At 48.2% G+C, this 22985-nt stretch overlaps 1 protein-coding gene across 4 annotated transcripts in view; it reads right to left on the bottom strand.

Annotated features, from left to right (window-relative positions):
• Positions 1 to 22985, bottom strand: part of TPMT (thiopurine S-methyltransferase) — a 1030391-nt gene that overhangs the window by 915145 nt on the left and 92261 nt on the right. For 2 of the 4 annotated variants that reach the window (XM_069613588.1, XM_069613589.1), the window contains exon 2: positions 7313 to 7617. The exons of the other annotated variants lie outside the window; for them this stretch is intronic. In XM_069613588.1, coding sequence (XP_069469689.1) covers positions 7313 to 7364 — 52 coding nt within the window. In that variant the 5' untranslated portion in view covers positions 7365 to 7617. The remainder of the gene's footprint in view (positions 1 to 7312; positions 7618 to 22985) is intronic. 4 annotated transcript variants of the gene reach the window in all.

Here is a 22985-nt window from a genome sequence, read left to right as displayed (position 1 = left end):
CAAATTCCCCCCGGCCGGCCCCTCTAAGGTCGCTGGGGGGCCACAACACTGGGTCTGGACCTTGACCCTCCCACACTGGAGTCAGAAAGATTGTGGGGGTTCAGATTGTCTCCTCTGTGGCCGACCCCATTCAGCGCCCCCCTTATGCTTGCTGACAGTGTTCCTTGCCTAGCTGCCCAGGGCCACCCAGCCGCGCAGTATTGGGGCCCCCCAGCCGCGCGGTATTGAGGCCACCGTGTTCGGATTGCCCTCTGTGAGCGCCAGGCTTTTCCCCTTTTAATGATATTGCTTGCGAGCCCCCGAGTCAGCCTCCTTCCTCCTCGTTAGTTGCACGGGTGCTACGAGCACCGGTTCCACGTGGTTCTTTTACATAGTTCCCGATGAGCCCCTGCTCCACATGTAGCACGGGTCCTCCTTCGGCTGTTGGCCGAGGGGCCCTGCCGGTGTTGTTGGGCTGGACTGCTGCTGGGCCTCTGCCCCTCCCAATGCCTGCCGGGGTCCGGCGCTGCACACACTGCACTCCCTTGGGGTACCGCTCCACACCCCCGGAGCCCACCAATGTCCTGACTGCTGGGGAAATGTCTAGCACTCCCTTCTGGGGCTCGGTGCCCGCACTCCGCCCAGCACGCCTGCCACTTACTTGTTCAGCGCCCCAGGGGACCGCTTCGGCGGGCAGAGTCCACCAGGGCCTGTCCGCAGCCCCGTTGCTGCTGCCACCAGCTCCACATTGCTCCCACCGCAGCCCAGCGGGGCACAGGGCAGGGCGCTATGCCTTGTGTGAGCTCGCTCAGTTCTTCGAGACGTCTCCATCCTTTCTCCGAGCGGCTTCGGTCTCTCTCGCCGGGGGCTGCTTCACAGTGCCCAGCCCGGGACACTTCCCTCTCGCTCCTCAGTCCCTATGCTTGTTCTACTGGCCCCAGTGCCAACACTGGGCACCCGCTCCTGTTGCTCTTCTGCAGCATCGGAGCCGAGACGCGCACAGGCACTCAGACACAGCCTCTGAGCCGCACACTCGGCCTCCTGGCGCCCACCACACACTTGCTCGCTGAGTGGGTTCCAGCGGCCCAAACTTCTCCAAACTCGGGATCCTGCTTCTTTCTCTGCCCCAACACGCAATGCCGGTGACTGAGCTCGTATTTGGCCCGATGGGCACAGATTAATCCTCCTCTCTAGTCAGTGTACCACAGGAGTTTACGAGAAGGCGGCCATCTTGGCGCTGGGTTCTCTAGCGTCCCCCCTGCAGCAGGTTAAGTTAAATCCTGTGCACATTCGAAATACTTTGATTACCTACAAACTGAAATTGGTCTGAGCCCGGAAGAGGGGGGCTAATTGGTTAAAAGGGGATCTGAGCCTGAAGAGGGGGCTCCGGGGTGAACCGCAAAACTCACCCGTGAAGATATTGTTGTGGCAAATGTGAAGTTGATCCGAACTTGACTGAGGGAGGCTAATTGTGAAAGGGGGATCCTGGGCGAAGAGCAAGACGCCCGACTTGAATTTTGGAAGGGAACTTGTTGTTTTATTGCATCAGGTCCTCTGAAGCAAGAGACTGTGAATAAAAGAGACTTGAGCACAGAAGGCCCTGATGTTGGTAAAAGGAACTGTGACCTTGTGCCGAAGAAACCCATGAGTGTGCTGTGCTCGAGTGACCCGCGTTGTCCCAGGCTAAAAATGTGGGGAAGGGAGGCCAACGGCCTAAACATTATTTTGTGAACACTTCTTTCTTTATATGAACATTATACCACACTATTTTGTAGCATAGCAGTAAAGATTGGCAATAGGTCTTTTTAGTATAGGCCCTTTTTATTTGACTAGACTCCACTAGGACTGTATTATTATTATTTGATGGTCATAGCGTGCTCCCATCTTAGATTTAGGTTTAAATAAGTGCTTTTCACATTCTTGATAAAAGTTCAATAAACACCCTTGAACTGGGATCACTTGCGTCTGTCTTACTTCGAAACCATGCCTTCCTTACACAGTGAACACGGGCAAAGCCAAAATATCCAACACACAAACTGAAAAATCTGGCCCCTGCTGGTATAGAATTAGAGCCCAGCTATCAATTTTGCCTTCATCAATGGGCAATGAAGGGCAGTCATGAGCACTATTTAAAAAGTGTTATTTGCCACTAAGCCAGTATTATCACACACATTTCAGTTTAAGGGTTTTAAAGCTATTACCTTTAAATTAATTTGATTCTGTTAGCCCAATACAAACAACGCTCAAAGACGTTCATTAATCACAGACTGATTCTGACCTGTTTTGGCACTGGTATTGTTATGTATAAAGATGGCAGGCTTAGAGAACACACCATTTTGTGTAGGTAATGCGCATTGAGATTACATTTTCTGCCAAGGATCCCACACTTTGGTTAAGGAGCAGGCTACAATCCCCTTGTTTTATGGCTGGTGCCCTGGTCACTGTTGTGATACATAAGATGTGACTGTGGATGGAGAAGGCGTTGGATGGTCGAGCAGATCAAAGGCTGCAGACAAGCCCAAAAGGACCAGCATGCCCGTCTTGCCATTCTCCATGATCCCCAACATGTACGGGATTGTAAGTCATTCCGAGATGTTTCCATGCTATGGGCCGGCCTAAAGCCTGATTGCCCCATACAAGATGTTATTGGCTTCAACATAAGATTGTAGTTGTGTCGTGGCTAGTTTGTCTAGTATCTTCAAAAGGAAGTGACAATTTGTTGTGGGCCTGAGATTAGTTGGATCCCTAGGGTCGAGACCTGCTTTTTTGGGGCAGGGTGTGACTGTAACCGCCTTCATGGAAAGAGGGACCTGCTTGTCCCGAAAGGAGGCGTTGATAAACCGTGTCAAAAAGGGGGCAAAGATGGCTCTATGTTCAAGAATGATTTTTGGTTGCAGGGTGAGTTTCTGGACATGAGGTAGGCTTCATTCCTCAGAGTAATTTCTCCATATCTGATATCTCGATGGAACCGAGGGAGAATTTAGGGAGAGTCTGCGAGGCCCCCAAAACCTCGGGGGGATTGTCGGAAGGTTTCAGGTTGGACTGGGCAAGGAGAACCTGATCCCTTGCTTTGACTATTTTAGCTTCGAAAGCTGCCTGGATCATCCTGCAGTCAGATGCTGTAGGCACATAGGGGAGGGTGGTTACAGCGGGGTTTTCCAAGGTTTTAACAATTTGGAAGAGTTTTCCTGACTTGTTAGATGATTCTTCTATTAGGGAGTTGAAGAAATTCTTTTTTGTTTTTCAATTATTTTATATTTGTAGATCTTATCTGTAACTTTCCATAGTGCCCTATTCTCTTCGGGTGGCAGTTTCTGCCATTTAGCCTCAAGGGAATGTTTGAGCTTCTTTAAGACAGATAGTTCAGGGGTAAACCAGTGTTGGTGTGTAGGTTTAATTCTAAGAAGCCTTGACCGAAGAAGGGCAATGTGATCAATCATGGTCCAGAGAGACTTATTATATCATGGTGAGCCAAAACATCAGCATGGTCATTATCTGAGGTGTTTAACATGTGTTCAGGCAGGATTGAATATCGAGAGAGAAGATATTTTTAAAATTCCGGCTCATAACCCTATGTTGAGGATCTCTGAATTCTTAATTTAAATTCGATGAGGACGTTAACTATGTAATGGTCTGACCAGGGGTTGTGTCAAAGGTGTCTACTGTCAAGTTTCTGGCCATCACCCAATCCAGTATGTTCCCTTTGTCATTTGTGGGTTCAATATTCATGAGTTGGCATACCATATTAAGGAGTGAAACTTCCAGATTAGTTGCCTTCTGGCCCGCAGGGTTACCCCGCCAGTAATTAAAATCACCCAGGAATAGAGTGGAACTGTTAGACCCGCTGGTTTGTTCAGCAGTTGTAGGATTTCATCATGGAAGTCAGGCATGGTTTGCAGGGGACGGTAGATCAGAATAAAATGAGTACATGATTGAGGGGTAGGTGTCATCTTACAGTGAAGTATTTCGCAACCGGCACATTCGCATGGTGACGGGAAGAGCTGAATTTCGGATCTGGCAATAATTGCTACTCCTCCGCCTCTGCTAAATTCCCTGTTCTTACTAAAGAATGATTAACCTTTAGGAATAGGTATGTTGGTGGTGGGACCATTAGAATCGTTATCCCTGGTTTCACTAATGTACATCAAGTCCAGGTCCCCTTGGGTAATGAGATAGTGGACATTTTGAGCGTGGTTGTTAAGTGACCTGGTATTTAAGAGGGCGATCTTAAGTATTTTGGTGCAAGCTGCCTGGGAAAGATGTTTTTTAGGGCAGGGGTTGGATTAAGGAATTCCCTTGGTTCTGTAACTGAGGAAACCATGCCCTGCGGGGGCAGCTAACTTGACACGGACTTGGGGAACTGGAGGGAGTGATTAGTCCTACTTAATAAAGCCCGATAGTGGGGATATCTGATCCATCGAATCCTGCGTTGACGTTACTGTGGGAGGTAGGCATTGAGGAGACTGGTCGGGCGGGTCCAATTTGAAATGGACATATTTCTGAATACTGGTGAGTCTTCCCAGTTTTTGAGCAGTAAAAAACAAGTCTCTGGCTGTGGATATGCCCATTCTTAATAACTGGGAAGAAGTATGCTGTACAGGGAGAAGACACAGTGTGCAGGGGCAGCGTTATAATGCTTCTTACTAGGTGAATGTCCAGCGGCTACTGAGACGGCGATGGTCGGCGAGGACCGGCGAAGGTAACTAACAGAAAGAACCTCTTTAAGGAAAATAGCTCCCTTCTTCTGTTTCGTGGATGGGCTTCAATGAAAATGTTCTTTCACAACAAATATAATCTGGGAAATGTCTCCCTTCCACGACCTTGCAGGTTTCAGACAGTCTTTAAACAATGTTCTCTCCAAGAGAATGGCTTCCTTCTGGTGTGGCTCGGTACAATTTTCAATAGAGCCAGGGGGAATGACTCCCTTCCCATGGTATGGCGTGATACAATTCACAAGGACTCCCTTTCCTCTGGCACCTCCACCTCGACTCTCGGTTCAGGAGCAAGAGAATGTCTCCCTTCTCTTGGTCTGCTTTGTAACAGTTCAACATAAAGCCACGGGGAATGCCTCCCTTGCCCTTGCGTCTTTACCATGTCTGTTTTGGTACCAGGAGAACAACTCCCTTCTCCTGGTAGAGCTTGATACAGTTCCTTCTTACTGCTCCCACTAGATATTCACTTTGTCTCTGTGACTTATTTTCAGCAATGTCCCAAATCCTGTTAGGATCCCAGATTCTTCTCTTGTAACTAGTGGACTTATCTCTGCCACTATAATGAAGAAGTCATCCTCCTTACTTTGGTTCATTTCTGTTGGGGTCCCAGACCCTTCTTATATGGCCGGTGGTCTCCTCTTTTCCACTGTTGTAGTGGGCAGGGTCCCAGACCCTTCCATAGTGGCCAGTGGGCTTATCCTTGACACTGTCTGGAGGGCGACTCAGTGCTGTATTTGCTTGGTGCTGGTTCGTGTCCCAGACCCTTATGCTGCTGGGGCTCCAAGCCCTTGTCTCTCTCCCTCTTGGCCCACTCTCCTGCCAAGTACTGCCATAAAGGAGCTTACTCGTATCGTTATTCCCAGTTAACTTGAATTTCTTCACCAATGTTATACCCCTACCAGTTCCCATATTGCACCAGTTACCTTCACTGGCCCCAGGACGCTCTGCCGGTTCTTTCTGGGGTCGTGCTTCATTTGAGAGCGTTGCACGGCAGTTCTGTGTCCCTGCTGCTCTTGCTCCTTGTGTCTCGCTCCCGTTCTCTGGGCTGGCGGTGTAGGCGCTGTTGCAGGACCTCACGGTCCACCCTTCAGAGATCGCACCAGTGCTTCCCAGCCTCCAGCTCCACACCACTGGATCAAGAATTCCTGCCACCTCCTTCCTGTTGCCATCAGATGACAACATTCAGCTTCTCCAGAGCATTTTTGGCATCTCCTTTGATTTCCCATGCTAGGCTGTCTCCCGTGCTGCTCTCCTCTTTTTTGTCAAGTGAACACTTCCCTGCAGAGAACTAGAATGGTTCTTCCAGTTCTCTGGGCCACTCTTCATGACTTCTAAGTGCCACCTCTTCCCAGTACTTGCATTGGGAGTAGTCTTTATGGCTTGGATGATCTTCTTCGTCTCAGTTGATGAAACTGACGTGATAGTAGAGAAGCCAGGCCTTACAGTCTTCCAAAAGCTTGTCAGTCACCTTTGACGGGCCCTCTCCAGGGAAAAAGTGGCCACAACCTACAGTTGGTCGCTAGTTGTGAGACACCATCTCCCTGAGGAGGCCAAGGGGGTTTCCATTAAAGACATTTGCAAGGCAGCCACATAGGCAGACCCTAACACCTTCATCAAGCACTATCGCCTTAATACACAATCATGAAGTTGGTGTTTTTGGTACATGGGCATTGAGTATGGCACTATTGGGAACATGGATAAGGGTTCTGTGGGCCACTTGTTCCGAATATATTCAGTGATTGTGGGTGTGCATTTCCACATGGTTTGTCTGGTATCTTCTATTCTAGACCCATTTATTACTTTGAGTTGGTTTACCTCATAGGCAAGTACTGAGAAGAGAAAGAGGTATGAGGAGGTTATGATCCGATCACTTACCAGAAGTCTTCATTACTCCTAGTCCTACTCTTCTTTGTCCATGTATGCATGTCCCACCTCTACCTCTCAACTGTTATATTTGAATGGGCCTCCTAAGACAGTATCAAAGTAGGGGCTCTATATGCCCCAAAGGGAGGAGGAAGGGCCAATGAAAGGAACAGAAGAAATAAAGGTTTCCTAAGGAGAGGTAAGGTTATGTGATGGATCCGATGGACTCATCCCTGTTTTCCCAGCAGTGACCACCTCCCATGTGGGCTGCTACCTGATCCTGGCCCTGGGGGCGGCGTTATGCGAAAGGATCACATAAGGAGCAGGGGGGACACCCTCCAGGGAGATATCCTGACTCCATCAGGTGAGACACAGTATCTCCCCCTTTCCCATGAAGAAGACCCGCTAATGTCCAACACCCTTTTGCAAGATGCAAACACTCCAATACCCAAGACCCGAATGGCATACTGCCAATTGCGTGTTTCCCCTTTCAGAAGAAGTAAGAACCTCTCTTCTTCCTATTCTTTTGGTCCCATACATAAATATGACCCAAACACACACACAGAGTCAACACAACACATTTTCCTTCGAAAGTACCTTTTGGTAAAACCAGTAAAAAGAACAATTCCAATCCAATGTCACCTCTAGACTTCAACTCCCAGAATTCACTGCGACAAAGAAGGCATAGGGGAAAAGGATTGCAAACCACAATCAGCAGTCTAGTGGAAGAACCGCAGTTATTGGTTCTCATACGTTACCTTCCTGCAGCGCAAGTTTAAAGATGCTGCAGGTGAAGGAAAAGAGTTCCATCCTCCCAAGCGACAGTTTGGGAACGGCTCGAATATCCTGTCCTGATCAAAGGCGGGAGACTGAGGGACATAGCTGTAATGAAGCCAGGAGAAGTAGTTGAAAAGGCACTTGCAGAAGTGGTTCAGGGTTGCTGTGGTCGCGAGAACAGAGCGGGACAAAGAACCGGAGAGCCGTGGAGACGCTGAGCAGGAGAACTGCTACCCAGAACAGCACACGCAGGGGACGCCAAAGCTGCCAACAATTGCAGGTGAGCCTAGAGTGAAAGAAACAACACCGGGGTGTTCATGACGTGGAACAAAGCCAGACAGATCCACAGAGTGAGCGGGATCAAGGGACTGGAAACAAGGAAATCATTATTGCTCCCATATAATGCAGAATGCTGGAGATGTACGAGAAGGCACAGAGGGGAAACCCGTACAAGCAGGTGTGAAACAAGTCCTGGCAGGGGAGTACACCAGGCACAGAAAAGCTATTTTATGTATGAAACAAACCCTGGCAAGTGTTGGGAAAGAGGAACATTCGTCCCAGACCCCCAATTGCTTTTGAATACAGCAGAGGCACAGAAGTGTGCAGTAGGTGGTCAGGGAGGTTGCATGGCGTGTCACCAGGGGCTGGAGTGTGGGGAGGCTGGTGTATGCTGTAGCGTTAAATTACATTGAGACTTAGACGCCATCTTCGATACTAGCAGCCATATTGAAATTGAGGCCTAGCTTTGCACTGCAGCCAGAGTCACACATGAAAATAAACGTATGCATGCAGGAATAGGGAATAGGTTGTAGCATGGGCACCGGTGAGAAAGGCCAGAGTTGCTGAGATTCATAGACCTTTCATTGTCTCATGTTGCCAGCATTTGTATCTCAGGATGAATGCACCTTGCAAGGCCAACGGGGGGTTGAGAGCTCTCTGCGAAAAGCGATCCCACAAGAAGGAGAGTACGAGCCTCTGACCTTGCCTGTCCCAGTTCTAAATAATAGCACCCAGAGACCCCCATCCCCAGACCGTCAACATTCTAAGGTACCAGCCAGTCCCAGATCCCCGACCATAAAACTGCTAAACCGCCAATTGATCAGAAAAGATCACAAAGCAGGCACCAGTTGTAACGTGATTTGTGCTGCGAGGTGCCAGGAGAGATAAAACAACATAGCTAAAATGAGGGTGGGAGGCTTTGGATGTGTCTGGAAGCAAGTTAGTGTGTGTGATGATATGACCTTAAAGTATCCTCTTAGCCCTTGTCTGCAATACCAGATGCACACTAGATTAGAGAGCATGTATTGTTTTTCTTCACATAATTGCCAATTACCTCTATCGTATCTGATGACACGCAAGCAGGAGCCCACGTGGAAGAAGATAGACAGACGGGGTGGGATCAATGGCTTGCCATCCCTTATGAAACAGGTAGCCTATGTACTGCATCTCACCAACCAGCCATTTGGATTTGTACCATATGTAACTTACGTCACTGATGACTATGTGTGCCTTAATAAAGTGTTGCTCGTACTAATTTTGCCAGAATGTTCCATGGCAGCAGAGTGCTTTGTTGGCGCATTTCTGTTTTTGGGAAAATAAAACGTTCTTACATGAGGTGTGCTGGGCCTTTTTCCCTAGTGGGTTGCATTTTTTCTGATGTGGGCGCTGACAGGTTTCTCTACACAAGAGATCATGGCAAGTACAGCAAGTTGATATACATGTGCAACCAAGTCCTGGCAGGCGAGTACAGCAGAAGTTGATGTTGCCGAAATACTCCTGGCAGGGGAGTACACCAGGCTGTGGGCATTGCATGAAGAAACCTGGCAGGGGAGTATACCGAGCAATTTGCAAGACCTCTGGAAATGTTAAAGAATGCTTGGCTTCTAAACCAAGACAAGGTTATTTTTTGAACCAAGAAATATTGATATGTGTTTTCCGAACCAAAGAAAGCTTGTCTTCTGAAACCAGAAAGATTGGGGTTCGCGGTCCAAGACAAAGAAAGACTGTGTTTGTTAAACCATGGAAAGATTGACATTTCTTGTCTAAATCAAAGAAACACATGGAAAGACTGTTTTTGTTGAATCAAGGCAGAATTGATGTTTGTTGTCTAAGTCAAGGAAAGACTGATGTTAAAGAAAGACACTATTTTCCAAATCAAAGAGTTATATCTAAGAAAGACTGTCACAGAAGGTGTTGCTTGGGAAGCAAAGCAGGAAATAAAGGAACTGCCAATAAAAGAGACTCATTTCATCATTTCATTCTACTCAAGAATCCAGGGGAAGGGATTCATCCTCTGGAACCAGGGGCTTTCACCTTGGAGAACATTTTTGTTAGAATTATTCTTCCTTCAGTTGTGAACACTTTTTGCCAGCTTCAAGTGGAAGATATTTTCCTTAAACACTTTTTTTGTTGTTTTGTGTGTAGTTTAAAGGTCAGAATAGGATGTATTGAACACAAGTACAGATTTTTAGTTATTATTGACATCCTGACACTGACAGATCATGAGTTTTGGTTTATAGGTAGGGAAAATCCTCTTTAGCAGAGGGTGTCAGGTTTGTAAAACCTGTCACCAAAGTCAGACGTATTGCACCCTATTTATTACCCGGCAGACAGTGGCAACCTCACTGGACAACTAGGTATCTTTCACGATAAGAAAAACCCTTCCACCCCGACTCACTCAATTCTGGGATGCAGTGTGCGCTACTACATCAGCTATCCTCGAACACCCCATCACCCCATCCCCAATAAAGTGTCTGTTTCACGACTTCTCAGAACTCCACCGTGATTCCAGGAAACTGGCTGGCCTCTGTATGCTACTTGCAGTACGTTCTATCCTACTCTGCTGGCTCCGGCCCACCACACCTACGCATGCGCAGTGGCTCAGAGCGGTCACATGGGCTTCTGACACCGAGGAATCCTGGGCGTTACAACGGCCCGCCCACTCCAGTCCTAGAGATATCTGGTCTAAATTCCATTCATACATGTCTCCTGCTGATACGGACTCTTCATCCCCAGCCCTCTCCCCTCGCTACTCCCCTTCTACTTCCTAAATGCCTTCCCCATAGCCCCTCATCCACCTTGAATGTGACCCCCATGTGTATAAACTGATTGTTTCATTCGTTCTACTTATGTGTACTGCCTGTTTTCCGCTTTGACTGTATGTGCCCTATGTGTAACTCACCTGTACCTGTGCTGCCGAGCCGAATAAATAAAAGTTTTAAAAAAAAAAAAACCTTCCAACATGGCCGCCTGCATTAACATACTTAGTGCTAGAGTCTAAACGAGTTGTAGAAGTGTATCTATTTAAGTAAGTAGACGATGGATTCAATCGTCTTTCAAAACCTTCACAGCATCCAAGCAGAACTGCTATCGAACACTACAGTCTCAAGATACCTTCAGAAATTACAGACGAAGTTGCCACCAACCCACATTAATAAAAGTCACAAGGGTATGTGGTACCGCGCCCTCTGAAAGATCCCTTTTTAAGTACTTAGTTTTGCAGTGGGTACCAGACTTATGCCCTGACTCCTTACCTAAGTCCTAATCAGTGATTAACAGACAACATCGTAACAAACAAGGACAGCGTGGTACAAACCGCACTTCAACTCACTTTCCTCGATACTTACGACAACAAGACCCACTATGGTATACTTGTCACCATAAGAATGTACTGGTTGGGGGCGTGGCTTGGAGGCCATGTGGTAGGAGGAAAAGCTCTGAAGCTCCGATACAATCCTAATGGAAACTCGACCAAACTGACTGCATTCTATACAAACAAAGCTGAAAAGCAACAAAAAGACGGCGGAATACTCAGGGAACGGCTGGGATACTTCCCGCTGAGATTCAGAAGCAGAATTGATGTTTGTTGTCTAAGTCAAGGAAAGACTGATGTTAAAGAAAGACACTATTTTCCAAATCAAAGAGTTATATCTAAGAAAGACTGTCACAGAAGGTGTTGCTTGGGAAGCAAAGCAGGAAATAAAGGAACTGCCAATAAAAGAGACTCATTTCATCATTTCATTCTACTCAAGAATCCAGGGGAAGGGATTCATCCTCTGGAACCAGGGGCTTTCACCTTGGAGAACATTTTTGTTAGAATTATTCTTCCTTCAGTTGTGAACACTTTTTGCCAGCTTCAAGTGGAAGATATTTTCCTTAAACACTTTTTTTGTTGTTTTGTGTGTAGTTTGAAGGTCAGAATAGGATGTATTGAACACAAGTACAGATTTTTAGTTATTATTGACATCCTGACACTGACAGATCATGAGTTTTGGTTTATAGGTAGGGAAAATCCTCTTTAGCATAGGGTGTCAGGTTTGTAAAACCTGTCACCAAAGTCAGACGTATTGCACCCTATTTATTACCCGGCAGACAGTGGCAACCTCACTGGACAACTAGGTATCTTTCACGATAAGAAAAACCCTTCCACCCCGACTCACTCAATTCTGGGATGCAGTGTGCGCTACTACATCAGCTATCCTCGAACACCCCATCACCCCATCCCCAATAAAGTGTCTGTTTCACGACTTCTCAGAACTCCACCGTGATTCCAGGAAACTGGCTGGCCTCTGTATGCTACTTGCAGTACGTTCTATCCTACTCTGCTGGCTCCGGCCCACCACACCTAGGCATGCGCAGTGGCTCAGAGCGGTCACATGGGCTTCTGACACCGAGGAATCCTGGGCGTTACAACGGCCCGCCCACTCCAGTCCTAGAGATATCTGGTCTAAATTCCATTCATACATGTCTCCTGCTGATACGGACTCTTCATCCCCAGCCCTCTCCCCTCGCTACTCCCCTTCTACTTCCTAAATGCCTTCCCCATAGCCCCTCATCCACCTTGAATGTGACCCCCATGTGTATAAACTGATTGTTTCATTCGTTCTACTTATGTGTACTGCCTGTTTTCCGCTTTGACTGTATGTGCCCTATGTGTAACTCACCTGTACCTGTGCTGCCGAGCCGAATAAATAAAAGTTTAAAAAAAAAAAAAACCTTCCAACATGGCCGCCTGCATTAACATACTTAGTGCTAGAGTCTAAACGAGTTGTAGAAGTGTATCTATTTAAGTAAGTAGACGATGGATTCAATCGTCTTTCAAAACCTTCACAGCATCCAAGCAGAACTGCTATCGAACACTACAGTCTCAAGATACCTTCAGAAATTACAGACGAAGTTGCCACCAACCCACATTAATAAAAGTCACAAGGGTATGTGGTACCGCGCCCTCTGAAAGATCCCTTTTTAAGTACTTAGTTTTGCAGTGGGTACCAGACTTATGCCCTGACTCCTTACCTAAGTCCTAATCAGTGATTAACAGACAACATCGTAACAAACAAGGACAGCGTGGTACAAACCGCACTTCAACTCACTTTCCTCGATACTTACGACAACAAGACCCACTATGGTATACTTGTCACCATAAGAATGTACTGGTTGGGGGCGTGGCTTGGAGGCCATGTGGTAGGAGGAAAAGCTCTGAAGCTCCGATACAATCCTAATGGAAACTCGACCAAACTGACTGCATTCTATACAAACAAAGCTGAAAAGCAACAAAAAGACGGCGGAATACTCAGGGAACGGCTGGGATACTTCCCGCTGAGATTCAGAAGGTGAAACAGGAACTAATAGCTCTGAAGATTCACCCCGCCAGACCCAAGATGGCGGGTGCATGGAGTGCGGCTCGCCATGGAGAATACTTGCAGAAACTGACAGTGAGCCTGCCGGGAGAGAGACGCACATCGTGGCAAGATCAGCGAGACAGCCGAGCCACATACTGAAAACGCTGAGGACGGTGTGCTGCTGCCGAGACCTTGGCAGACCGCGTGACGTACGGTGGATGCAACCAGCTTTGCGGGCACGAGGGACACTGGCTGTGGAGCCAAGCTCTGGCCATCAGGATGGCAGGTAAGAAGGTGCCAGCGTTGCAAAGCGAATCGGCGGCAACCTTGATGTACTGGGGGAGAGGACAAGTATGTCATGGAACGGACAGAGCTACAGTGATCCTGACGACGGAGGTGCAGGGGAGGCGTAACAGTGAGGACCTGGAGGAAACCCAGAGGCTCAAGGTCACCACCCCAACAACCTGGATTGACTCGGCGGTTGACACCTCAGGGGTGCCAGCAGATCACCATCCGCCAGGCCGACCATATACGAGCTACGAAGCACCCACGTCTAAATTATCCACCAGAGGCAGACAGGCCCAGAGGCCGCCAGGAGCCGTGACCAGGACAGGGCTCATGTTACGCATCCCTGCCTGCATCGCAACAACACGAGGAACAGGGCTCCCTGACCCGAGCATAATAACGCTGTAGTTACAAAGAGGGGACATATGGCAGGCCTGCCAATCGGAAAGCACAACCAACAACAAGTGCCCCGCACTGAGTGAGGTAACATTGAATATCATTGATTGCCCCCCCGTGATACGGCGGTACACATTTTGCTTAAAGGGGGCCTCGAACTGCCAAAGCCCACCACGCAGGTGAGGCGCTAGTCACCAGGACCACAGGCGGACCCAGCTGAAGACGAGGGAGGTGGAACACCTCAGAATAGCAGCGAGGCGAGTAACTGAAGCAGGTATCGCAGCACTACTCTGGTCAGGTGGGATGGCGCAATCCATTGTCCCCCTAGGGTCTAATGGGACATACTAGCACTGCCACGCATAGTAGATACAGGCCAACAACAATCTTGCTGCGTCTACGTTCCCGAACAAGGCCCACATAACGGGCGAACAAAAAAAAAAAAAGGGACTCGATGGCCATTGGACGACCTCCTTGCCCGCACCACGATAGCGAAGTGTCCACAGCCACAACACTTGGGGCGCCCCACAAGGCCGACTGCGTGCAGAGACAGAGGTGGCTGGAAGATCACCAGACCTGTGGGCAGCGAGTGAGACAAGCAGGGAAGACAGCTAAAGGTAAAGGCATCTGAGGTGGAACACCAACATAGAGGGGCATGCAGACTCCATGGGCAGAGTCGGCATCAGCGAAGCTGCCGGGACCCACAGAGAGGGCAGCGAGCAGCAAACGGATATGCGGAGGTCGGGGGAGCTCCATCTGCACCAGAGTAGGCACCCCAAGACAAGAACAGGAATATCGCAGCATATGCTGGGAACAGCTGGTGCGTGAGGGGACCGGCAGTGGGCGGATGACACGAAGAACGGGTTGCTACACCCTACTCAGCTGACTGCTCACACGAGACTGCGGTGAGCCAGTGCACAACACGCACCAGCTGGGATACATCCACAAGAGCAAGCGGATGCTTGTTGCAGGCGGGGACAGGAGGGCGGGCACCACACCTGCTGTGCAAATAGCAAGCTCCCACTCAGGAGGCTAATTGAGGGCTGTTAGGGAGAATTCTCTGTTTAGGCTGAATTTCCCTACCTAGTGAGTCCCCCAGCAGCTTTGCTGGATTTCTGGGGTTTAATTTTTTCTCCTGCCAAGAGTGAGACTCTTTTACCCTCACTCTTGGACATGTTGAAGTGTGTTTTCTTGGTTAAACCTTGTGTTGAATGGGCTATGGGGTCTTTTACTCCATAGGGCCTCATGTATTTTTGTGATGTGGGTCACACAGCACCCTCTGTGCCGTGACCCAGGGGTGTCCTAGGGACTCCCCAACATAGACTCCATACCCTGGGACTGACTACTGTCTCCCAGGGCATGTAAAGTCACCAAAGACTTTGCTAGTCTTGAATCCTGAACAGAACCAGTACAAACCATCATATTGTGGACGTACTGGCTGGGGCAATTCGATTGCCCCAGGGTCTGTTAGTCGAGGGGGCACGTCTCCGTCCCCCCTGATCGAGTTTTGGCTGGTGGCAGTGGAAACTACTTTTTATATTCGACCGCGAATATTTTCCTATGGGATTTCCCATTGTTTTAGGCTAACACATTTAATTATTTATTTACGGTAGCCTTAAACATACCGCCGGTTTATATATTTATTTTTATAACTCCGGTTGGGACTTTTTGCCAAAACTTGATTCTAAAATGGCGTTGGTGTTCGCCTCTGTAACTCTGACCCAAAGTGGAGCCCTTTGTTCCACTTTTGGCGGGCTTCTCCACAGAAGCCCTCCAAAGTGGTGCCACTCTGTCTGGGGTACTTAGGAGGGGTGGAGGGGGATTTAGGCACCCTGGACTGAGTTACCTTGGTAACTCAAGTCGCACTCCGTCCTGATTGGCCCAAGTGGTGAGCCGCCCGGCTCACCACTTAGCATGTTTGAGTGACAGCTAGGCTGGGTGAATGGGGGCTTGTTGCATAAAAGCAGGGCTTTGGGGACTGGGACTTCAGAAGTCGCCACAGGACCAAGAATCCGACGAGGGAAGAGCTGAGCCGACCTGCTTCGACGACACCACCCGGTGGAGCCCTGCTGAACCGTCTCACCACTTTTTCCCGACGACCGAGGAGAACTCTTAACGGAGTGGCTCCTTCCCTTGACTGGTGGGGACAACCAGTTTTCGCCTTCTTTCCGTTCTTTTGAGGTATCTCGTGGCCGCCTTGCCTGTGCCAAGCACCCCGGCATCCGGAATACCACACTTTACCCCCATACCGCGAAAGTCGGTACCAACCCTTTAACCGGAGGACTCCGCGGCTGGTTTCTTCCCGGGCAGTGCTACGACCTTTCTCTTCTGCTCTTCAGCGAGATATTCTTCTCCCCTGACCGACGTCGAGCCTTGCTGTCACTGCCTGGAACAACTGCCCCCGCTGGAGGATCCTTTCCGCTTAAGGTACTGTGTTCCGCCTGGCTTCCCTTGCTACCGACTGTACGGGGTAGATTTAGTCCCCGGCTTTCGAACCTGGGAGTGCCTGGGACACTTTGGCTAAACTTTCTGAGCCACTCTAAACTCTTTCTGACTCTTTGCAAGACTTTGAATCTCTAACTAACAGTGTGATCTTGGGCACATTTTTGCTCCGGCTACTCTAAGAGTGGGCCCTGCCTAGTGACTTTTGCTCACCTGTGACTTTATTCTTCTTTAAGCCTATTGCAAGTGTTCTGGACCTTAGAGTGGTGTGTCTAACCTATTTCTGCTTTTTCTCTCCCTTTCTTGGAAACTACTAGAGTGTCATCTAACGTTAAGCACTCACCTCTGTTTTAATTAAGTGGTGTTAACCTAGAGTTGTCTAGATAGGAGAAAGGATTGAATTTACTTTCATTATAACTGTGTTGGAGTGTTTTTACCATATTCGTTGTTAGAGTGTTTTTACTTATGTGTGTTTTTAAATAAATAACTATATTCTTTTGAAACCAAGCTCTGGTCAGTGTTTGCTTGTGCTATTGTGTTTTGGTACATATTGTGTATACTTTGCATACTGCCTAACTCTTCTTGAGAGAAGTCTGACTGCTCAGCCACAGCTACCAGGTAAATCTGGGTGGTGCGGACTGCTACCAAAGGGGTTTACTGCTCTACCTGTGGTCTTAAATCTTTTGCAGTGTTCCCCAAGGGAACTGCACAGGTTTCTGCCTAACACTGGTGTACAGCGGTGGGATTTGTATTGAGTATACATTTTATTGTGCTTTAGATACCTTAGTGCAACTAACCACAAAGCTTAGCACTGAAAAAGTAAAACCTCTAACATGTCAGTTATAGAAAGCTATAGTCAAGAGTCCCTTGCAGCCAAAACTGCTGATTGTTTAAGAGTGCTCTGTAAACATAAGGATCTCCTGACTAAGGGCAAGAAAATGGAGCTGATTGAAAGATTGTTAGCTAACCAAAGTCTGGGTGATGGTTCAGAGGAGCCTACCACTCCAGCAACTGTAGATGACAGTATTGAAGTTAACATGGAGCAAAATGTTGATGATTCTGAGGAAGAGTCAGAAGAGGAGGGTGAGGCTGTTGTAACTGTCCCCCCTAGGCCTCTGCCTGCTCTACCTGCTGTACCTACTGGACCTTTACCAGGTCCCACATTTAGTCCTCAGTACTTTGAACTGGAGAAAATGAAGCTAGAATTGGAGTATAAGAAACTTAATGCTCAAACTGACAAAGAACTAAGGCTAAGGGAAATGGAGCTCAAGTATGACTTAGAAATGAAGAAATTATCTGTTGAGAATGTTTCTCTCTCTGGCTCCTCTAGAAGTTCCAGTCCTAAAAGACCCCGGATGCCTAAAGAATTGGTTGGTATGTATGAGCCTAAGTTGGATGTGTTGGATTGGTTGTCTCTGTTTGAATGTAATCATGGGCTCCAGAACATCACAGGAAATGACTTACTCACCTGGTTGTTCTCTAGGCTTCCCCCTGTTGCAACTGATGTGGTAATGGAGATGGGGGAGGAGGATAGGAAGGACTATGAATGTGTGAAACTAGCTTTAATAGCTAGGTTTGGGAAGACCCCTTCCCAGTATCTTAAGAGGTTTAGGAGCCTCAAAAAGCATGATGGTACCCCTTGGGCTACCTGGGTGAATGAATGTTTGAAAAACTTAGAGGGATGGATTAAGGGTTACAAGGTGAACACTTATGAAGGTATGAAGAATTTGTTTATGTTGGAGACTATTTATGATGCCTGCTCTCCTGAGCTCAGACAACACTTGGCTGATTCCAGGGAATTAGATTCCCGGAAACTAGCTAAGGCTGCTGACTTGTGGGTTGCCAACAGGGCCACTCACAAGGATTCTGGGGTAACTCAGAAGAAGGATGGGGAAAAACAGTCTAAGAAGGACTCCAAAGAGAATTCTAATACTACAAATTCCAAAGAGGGCCCCAAACAAAACTATAAGGGTAAGCCACAAGGGAAACCAAATCAGGCTAGTGTACCTTCTGGTCCCAGACCAGAAGGAGGTCAGAACAAGCCTCCATTCCAGCGAGCCTTTGGCTCATGCTTTGTTTGTAAGGCTACTGACCATGTGAAAGGAGATCCCAGATGTAAGGGTAAACCTTCAGGGGTCCAGCTTGCCTCCTTAGCCTTCGCTCCAGAAGAGGAAGTACATATGGCAAGTGGAAACTTTCTATTACTAGCTGATGAACCCACTGGAGTCTCAGCTAGTGTTTCTTTAGTCTCTCTGGGGTTGTGGGAGCAACAGAATTTAGATGTCTATAACTCTATCCCAGATAATACTAAAGAGTATTATAAGGACAGTGTCCAGGTGAATGGTCAGGAGACTCCTGCCATTAGGGACACTGGAGCCAGCATAACTGTGGTGGATGAATCATTTTTCAAGGCAGAGGATGTTGCTAAGGCACCCAAATGCCTCACCAAGTTAGCTGGTGGGCCTGTGCAGATGTGTCCCCAGTTACCAGTTCTCATCCAATGTAATGATATGGCTGTAAAAATACCTGTCAGTGTACAATGTGAAGTGCCAGGTAGGGTTCTGTTGGGTAATGACCTCAAAGCTCTTGGAGTTGTATCTCATACCCCCAGACCTCCTAGCAAAAGGTTTCAGGAACTCACAAAACCTGCAAGGGAGAAAACCCTGAGAGGGTTATCTCAGGAGATGATGACAGAAATCACTCCTCTACCACTGGAGCAACTTACTGCAGTAACTACCAGATCAGGAGCAAAGGGGCAACCCAAGACTCCTAGGAAAAAGCCAGCAGCAAGCACTCCAGTGCTTCCAACAAGGACTTCCCCTAGGTTGTCCAAAGTTACACCTGTAACTCCCCCTCCAGCTGAGGCTGAGAGGGAGGTACAACCCTGTGTGGTTGAGCTAGACTCTGAGGAAGAGCTAGAAGGAGGCCCCAACCTTATTGGAGATTTGGACCCTGAGGACCATCCTGAGCTGCAGTCTTTACTGGCAGAAGGTGGGCCTAGCAGGGCAGCTTTTCGTAAGGGGCAAAGAGAATGTCCAACTCTGGAAGGTCTCCGCCACCAGGCAGCTTCTCAAGCTGATGGGCAAGAGCCTGGGAAGTATAGGTTGCACTGGGAAGATGGCCTCTTCTACAGTGAACCCACTGAGTCTGAACCTGGAGACTACAAACGCCTTGTAGTCCCACAAGAAAACAGACAACAGTTCTTACAACTAGCCCATGAGATACCTTTGGCTGGCCACTTGAGTTTCAAGAAGACCAAGGAAAGGCTCTCACTCTACTTTTATTGGCCAAAGATGGGGGCTGAAGTAGATAGATATTGTAAGAGCTGCCATACCTGCCAGACTTCTGGTAAGGTTGGTTCCAAGAATGTGGCACCTTTAGTGCCTCTCCCAGTTGTGGGAGTCCCATTTGAGAGGGTAGGGATTGACATTGTTGGTCCCCTTGATCCTCCAACCTCCTCAGGCAACAGGTTTATCCTTGTTGTAGTAGACCATGCTACTAGATACCCTGAGGCCATTCCTATGAGGACTGTTACAGCTCCGGCTGTGGCTAAGGCCCTCCTTGGTATTTTTACCAGGGTTGGGTTTCCTAAGGAGGTAATCTCTGACAGGGGGTCAAACTTTATGTCCCACTACATGAAGGCCATGTGGAAAACCTGTGGAGTTACCTACAAGTTCTCAACCGCCTACCACCCTCAGACAAACGGGTTGGTTGAAAGGTTTAACAGAACCATGAAGAGCATGATAGGTGCTTTAGAAGAACCCCTTAAGAAAAAGTGGGACCTTCTACTGCCATGCCTTCTCTTTGCTTATAGAGAAGTCCCTCAGGAGGGAGTAGGTTATTCTCCCTTTGAGCTTCTCTATGGCCATCCAGTCAGAGGTCCATTGGCCCTGATTAAGGAGGGGTTGGAAGGTGCTCCTCCCCTCAAGCCAGTCAGAGTGACTGACTATGTGATAGGTCTCCGGAGGAGAATGTCACACATGATGGCAGAAGCAAGTGACAACTTGAAAGCTGGTCAAGCCCTGGTCAAACATTGGCACGACCAAAAGGCTAACATGGTTGAGTTTACTCAAGACCAGCTAGTTCTAGTTATGCTCCCAACAAGGCAGAGGGCCTTGCAAGACAAATGGATGGGACCCTTCAAGGTTGTGGGAAAACTTGGAGAGGTCAACTATCTGGTGGATCTGGGCAGACCCAGGGAAGCTCCTAGAGTCTTCCACACCAACCGACTAAAAGCATACATCTCCAGACCTGATGTAGGAGCCTTGCTTCTAGCTTCAGCTGCAGAGGAGGAAGAGAGTGAATCTCTCCCTGATCTCCTCAGAGGTATACCTTTAGATGAAAAAGTTGAAGGAGTCCATCTCTCTTCAGACCTGACACCTGAGCAACAAGAGGAGTGCAAATCTATGTTAAATCAGTTTGCCTCCCTGTTCTCACTGTCACCAGGCTTGACCCCTTGGGGCCAGCACGAGATACTCACTGGTGACTGTCTGCCAGTCAAAAGCAGAGGATACAGAATGTCAGAACATATCAGAGCCCACATCAAAGGAGAGGTCAAGAAGATGCTTGATCTCGGGGTAATAGAGCCCTCTACTAGTCCATGGTCTAGCCCAGTTGTGTTAGTACCAAAGGCAGGATCCAAAGACTTGAGATTCTGTGTGGACTATAGAGCTCTAAATGCAGTCACCAAGACTGATGCCCACCCTTTGCCCAGGACAGATGAGTTGGTGGATAAACTTGGTGCAGCCAAGTACCTCAGCACATTTGACCTGACGTCAGGCTATTGGCAAATAGCCCTGACAGACCATGCCAAGGAGAAAACTGCATTTTCGACCCCAGTTGGCTTGTACCAGTTTAAGGTCATGCCTTTTGGACTAAAAAATGCACCTGCCACATTCCAAAGGATGGTGAACCAGGTTCTGGCTGGGATGGAAGATTTCTGCATGGCATACTTGGATGACATTGCAGTCTTCAGCCACTCCTGGGAAGAACATGTGAACCACCTAGGACATGTGTTGCAGGCTCTGAAACAGGCCCATTTGACAATCAAAGCCAGTAAGTGCCAGATTGGTCAAAGTAAAGTGGTCTACCTTGGACATGAGGTAGGAGGTGGAGAAATAAGGCCTTTGCCCAGCAAGATTGAAGCTGTGCAAAATTGGACAACACCAACTACTCAAACCCAAGTGAGAGCTTTTCTAGGCCTCACTGGGTATTACAGGAATTTCATTGAGAACTATGGGACCATAGCTTCTCCACTGAATGTAATCTCCTCTCCCAAATTCCCTAAGAAGGTAAAATGGAATGAGGAGTGCAATCAGGCCTTTGAAAAACTGAAGAGAGCTCTTTGCCAGGCTCCCGTATTGAGAGCTCCTGACTACCACCAACCTTTCATTGTACAAACTGATGCTTCCAATGTAGGCATAGGTGCAGTTCTAAGCCAACTGGATGAGAAGGGTAGGGAGCACCCCATTTGCTTCATCAGTAGGAAACTGAAGGATCCTGAGACAAGGTGGGCAACTATCGAAAGAGAATGCTTTGCTATTGTGTGGGCACTGAAGAAGTTTAGGCCATACTTGTATGGTTCTACTTTTGTTATTCAGACTGACCACCAACCCTTGAGATGGTTAATGCAAATGAAGGGGGAAAATCCAAAACTATTGAGATGGTCAATCTGCCTGCAAGGGTTTGATTTCACCATTGAGCACAGGTCAGGGTGTCACCATCAAAATGCTGATGGACTCTCTAGGATGTATATCATCGACTAGAGGTATGAGGTTCATCCAGGAGTGGATTAAATCCTCCTGTCCCTTAGTCTGGGGGGGGCGAGTGTTAGGGAGAATTCTCTGTTTAGGCTGAATTTCCCTACCTAGTGAGTCCCCCAGCAGCTTTGCTGGATTTCTGGGGTTTAATTTTTTCTCCTGCCAAGAGTGAGACTCTTTTACCCTCACTCTTGGACATGTTGAAGTGTGTTTTCTTGGTTAAACCTTGTGTTGAATGGGCTATGGGGTCTTTTACTCCATAGGGCCTCATGTATTTTTGTGATGTGGGTCACACAGCACCCTCTGTGCCGTGACCCAGGGGTGTCCTAGGGACTCCCCAACATAGACTCCATACCCTGGGACTGACTACTGTCTCCCAGGGCATGTAAAGTCACCAAAGACTTTGCTAGTCTTGAATCCTGAACAGAACCAGTACAAACCATCATATTGTGGACGTACTGGCTGGGGCAATTCGATTGCCCCAGGGTCTGTTAGTCGAGGGGGCACGTCTCCGTCCCCCCTGATCGAGTTTTGGCTGGTGGCAGTGGAAACTACTTTTTATATTCGACCGCGAATATTTTCCTATGGGATTTCCCATTGTTTTAGGCTAACACATTTAATTATTTATTTACGGTAGCCTTAAACATACCGCCGGTTTATATATTTATTTTTATAACTCCGGTTGGGACTTTTTGCCAAAACTTGATTCTAAAATGGCGTTGGTGTTCGCCTCTGTAACTCTGACCCAAAGTGGAGCCCTTTGTTCCACTTTTGGCGGGCTTCTCCACAGAAGCCCTCCAAAGTGGTGCCACTCTGTCTGGGGTACTTAGGAGGGGTGGAGGGGGATTTAGGCACCCTGGACTGAGTTACCTTGGTAACTCAAGTCGCACTCCGTCCTGATTGGCCCAAGTGGTGAGCCGCCCGGCTCACCACTTAGCATGTTTGAGTGACAGCTAGGCTGGGTGAATGGGGGCTTGTTGCATAAAAGCAGGGCTTTGGGGACTGGGACTTCAGAAGTCGCCACAGGACCAAGAATCCGACGAGGGAAGAGCTGAGCCGACCTGCTTCGACGACACCACCCGGTGGAGCCCTGCTGAACCGTCTCACCACTTTTTCCCGACGACCGAGGAGAACTCTTAACGGAGTGGCTCCTT

This window comes from Ambystoma mexicanum, chromosome 5p, assembly GCF_040938575.1.
Source record: "Ambystoma mexicanum isolate Mex_15411 chromosome 5p, UKY_AmexF1_1, whole genome shotgun sequence".
Lineage (NCBI taxonomy): Eukaryota > Metazoa > Chordata > Amphibia > Caudata > Ambystomatidae > Ambystoma > Ambystoma mexicanum.
The sequence above is the reverse complement of the archived record's forward strand: the minus strand, read 5'-3'. Positions and strand labels throughout refer to the sequence as shown.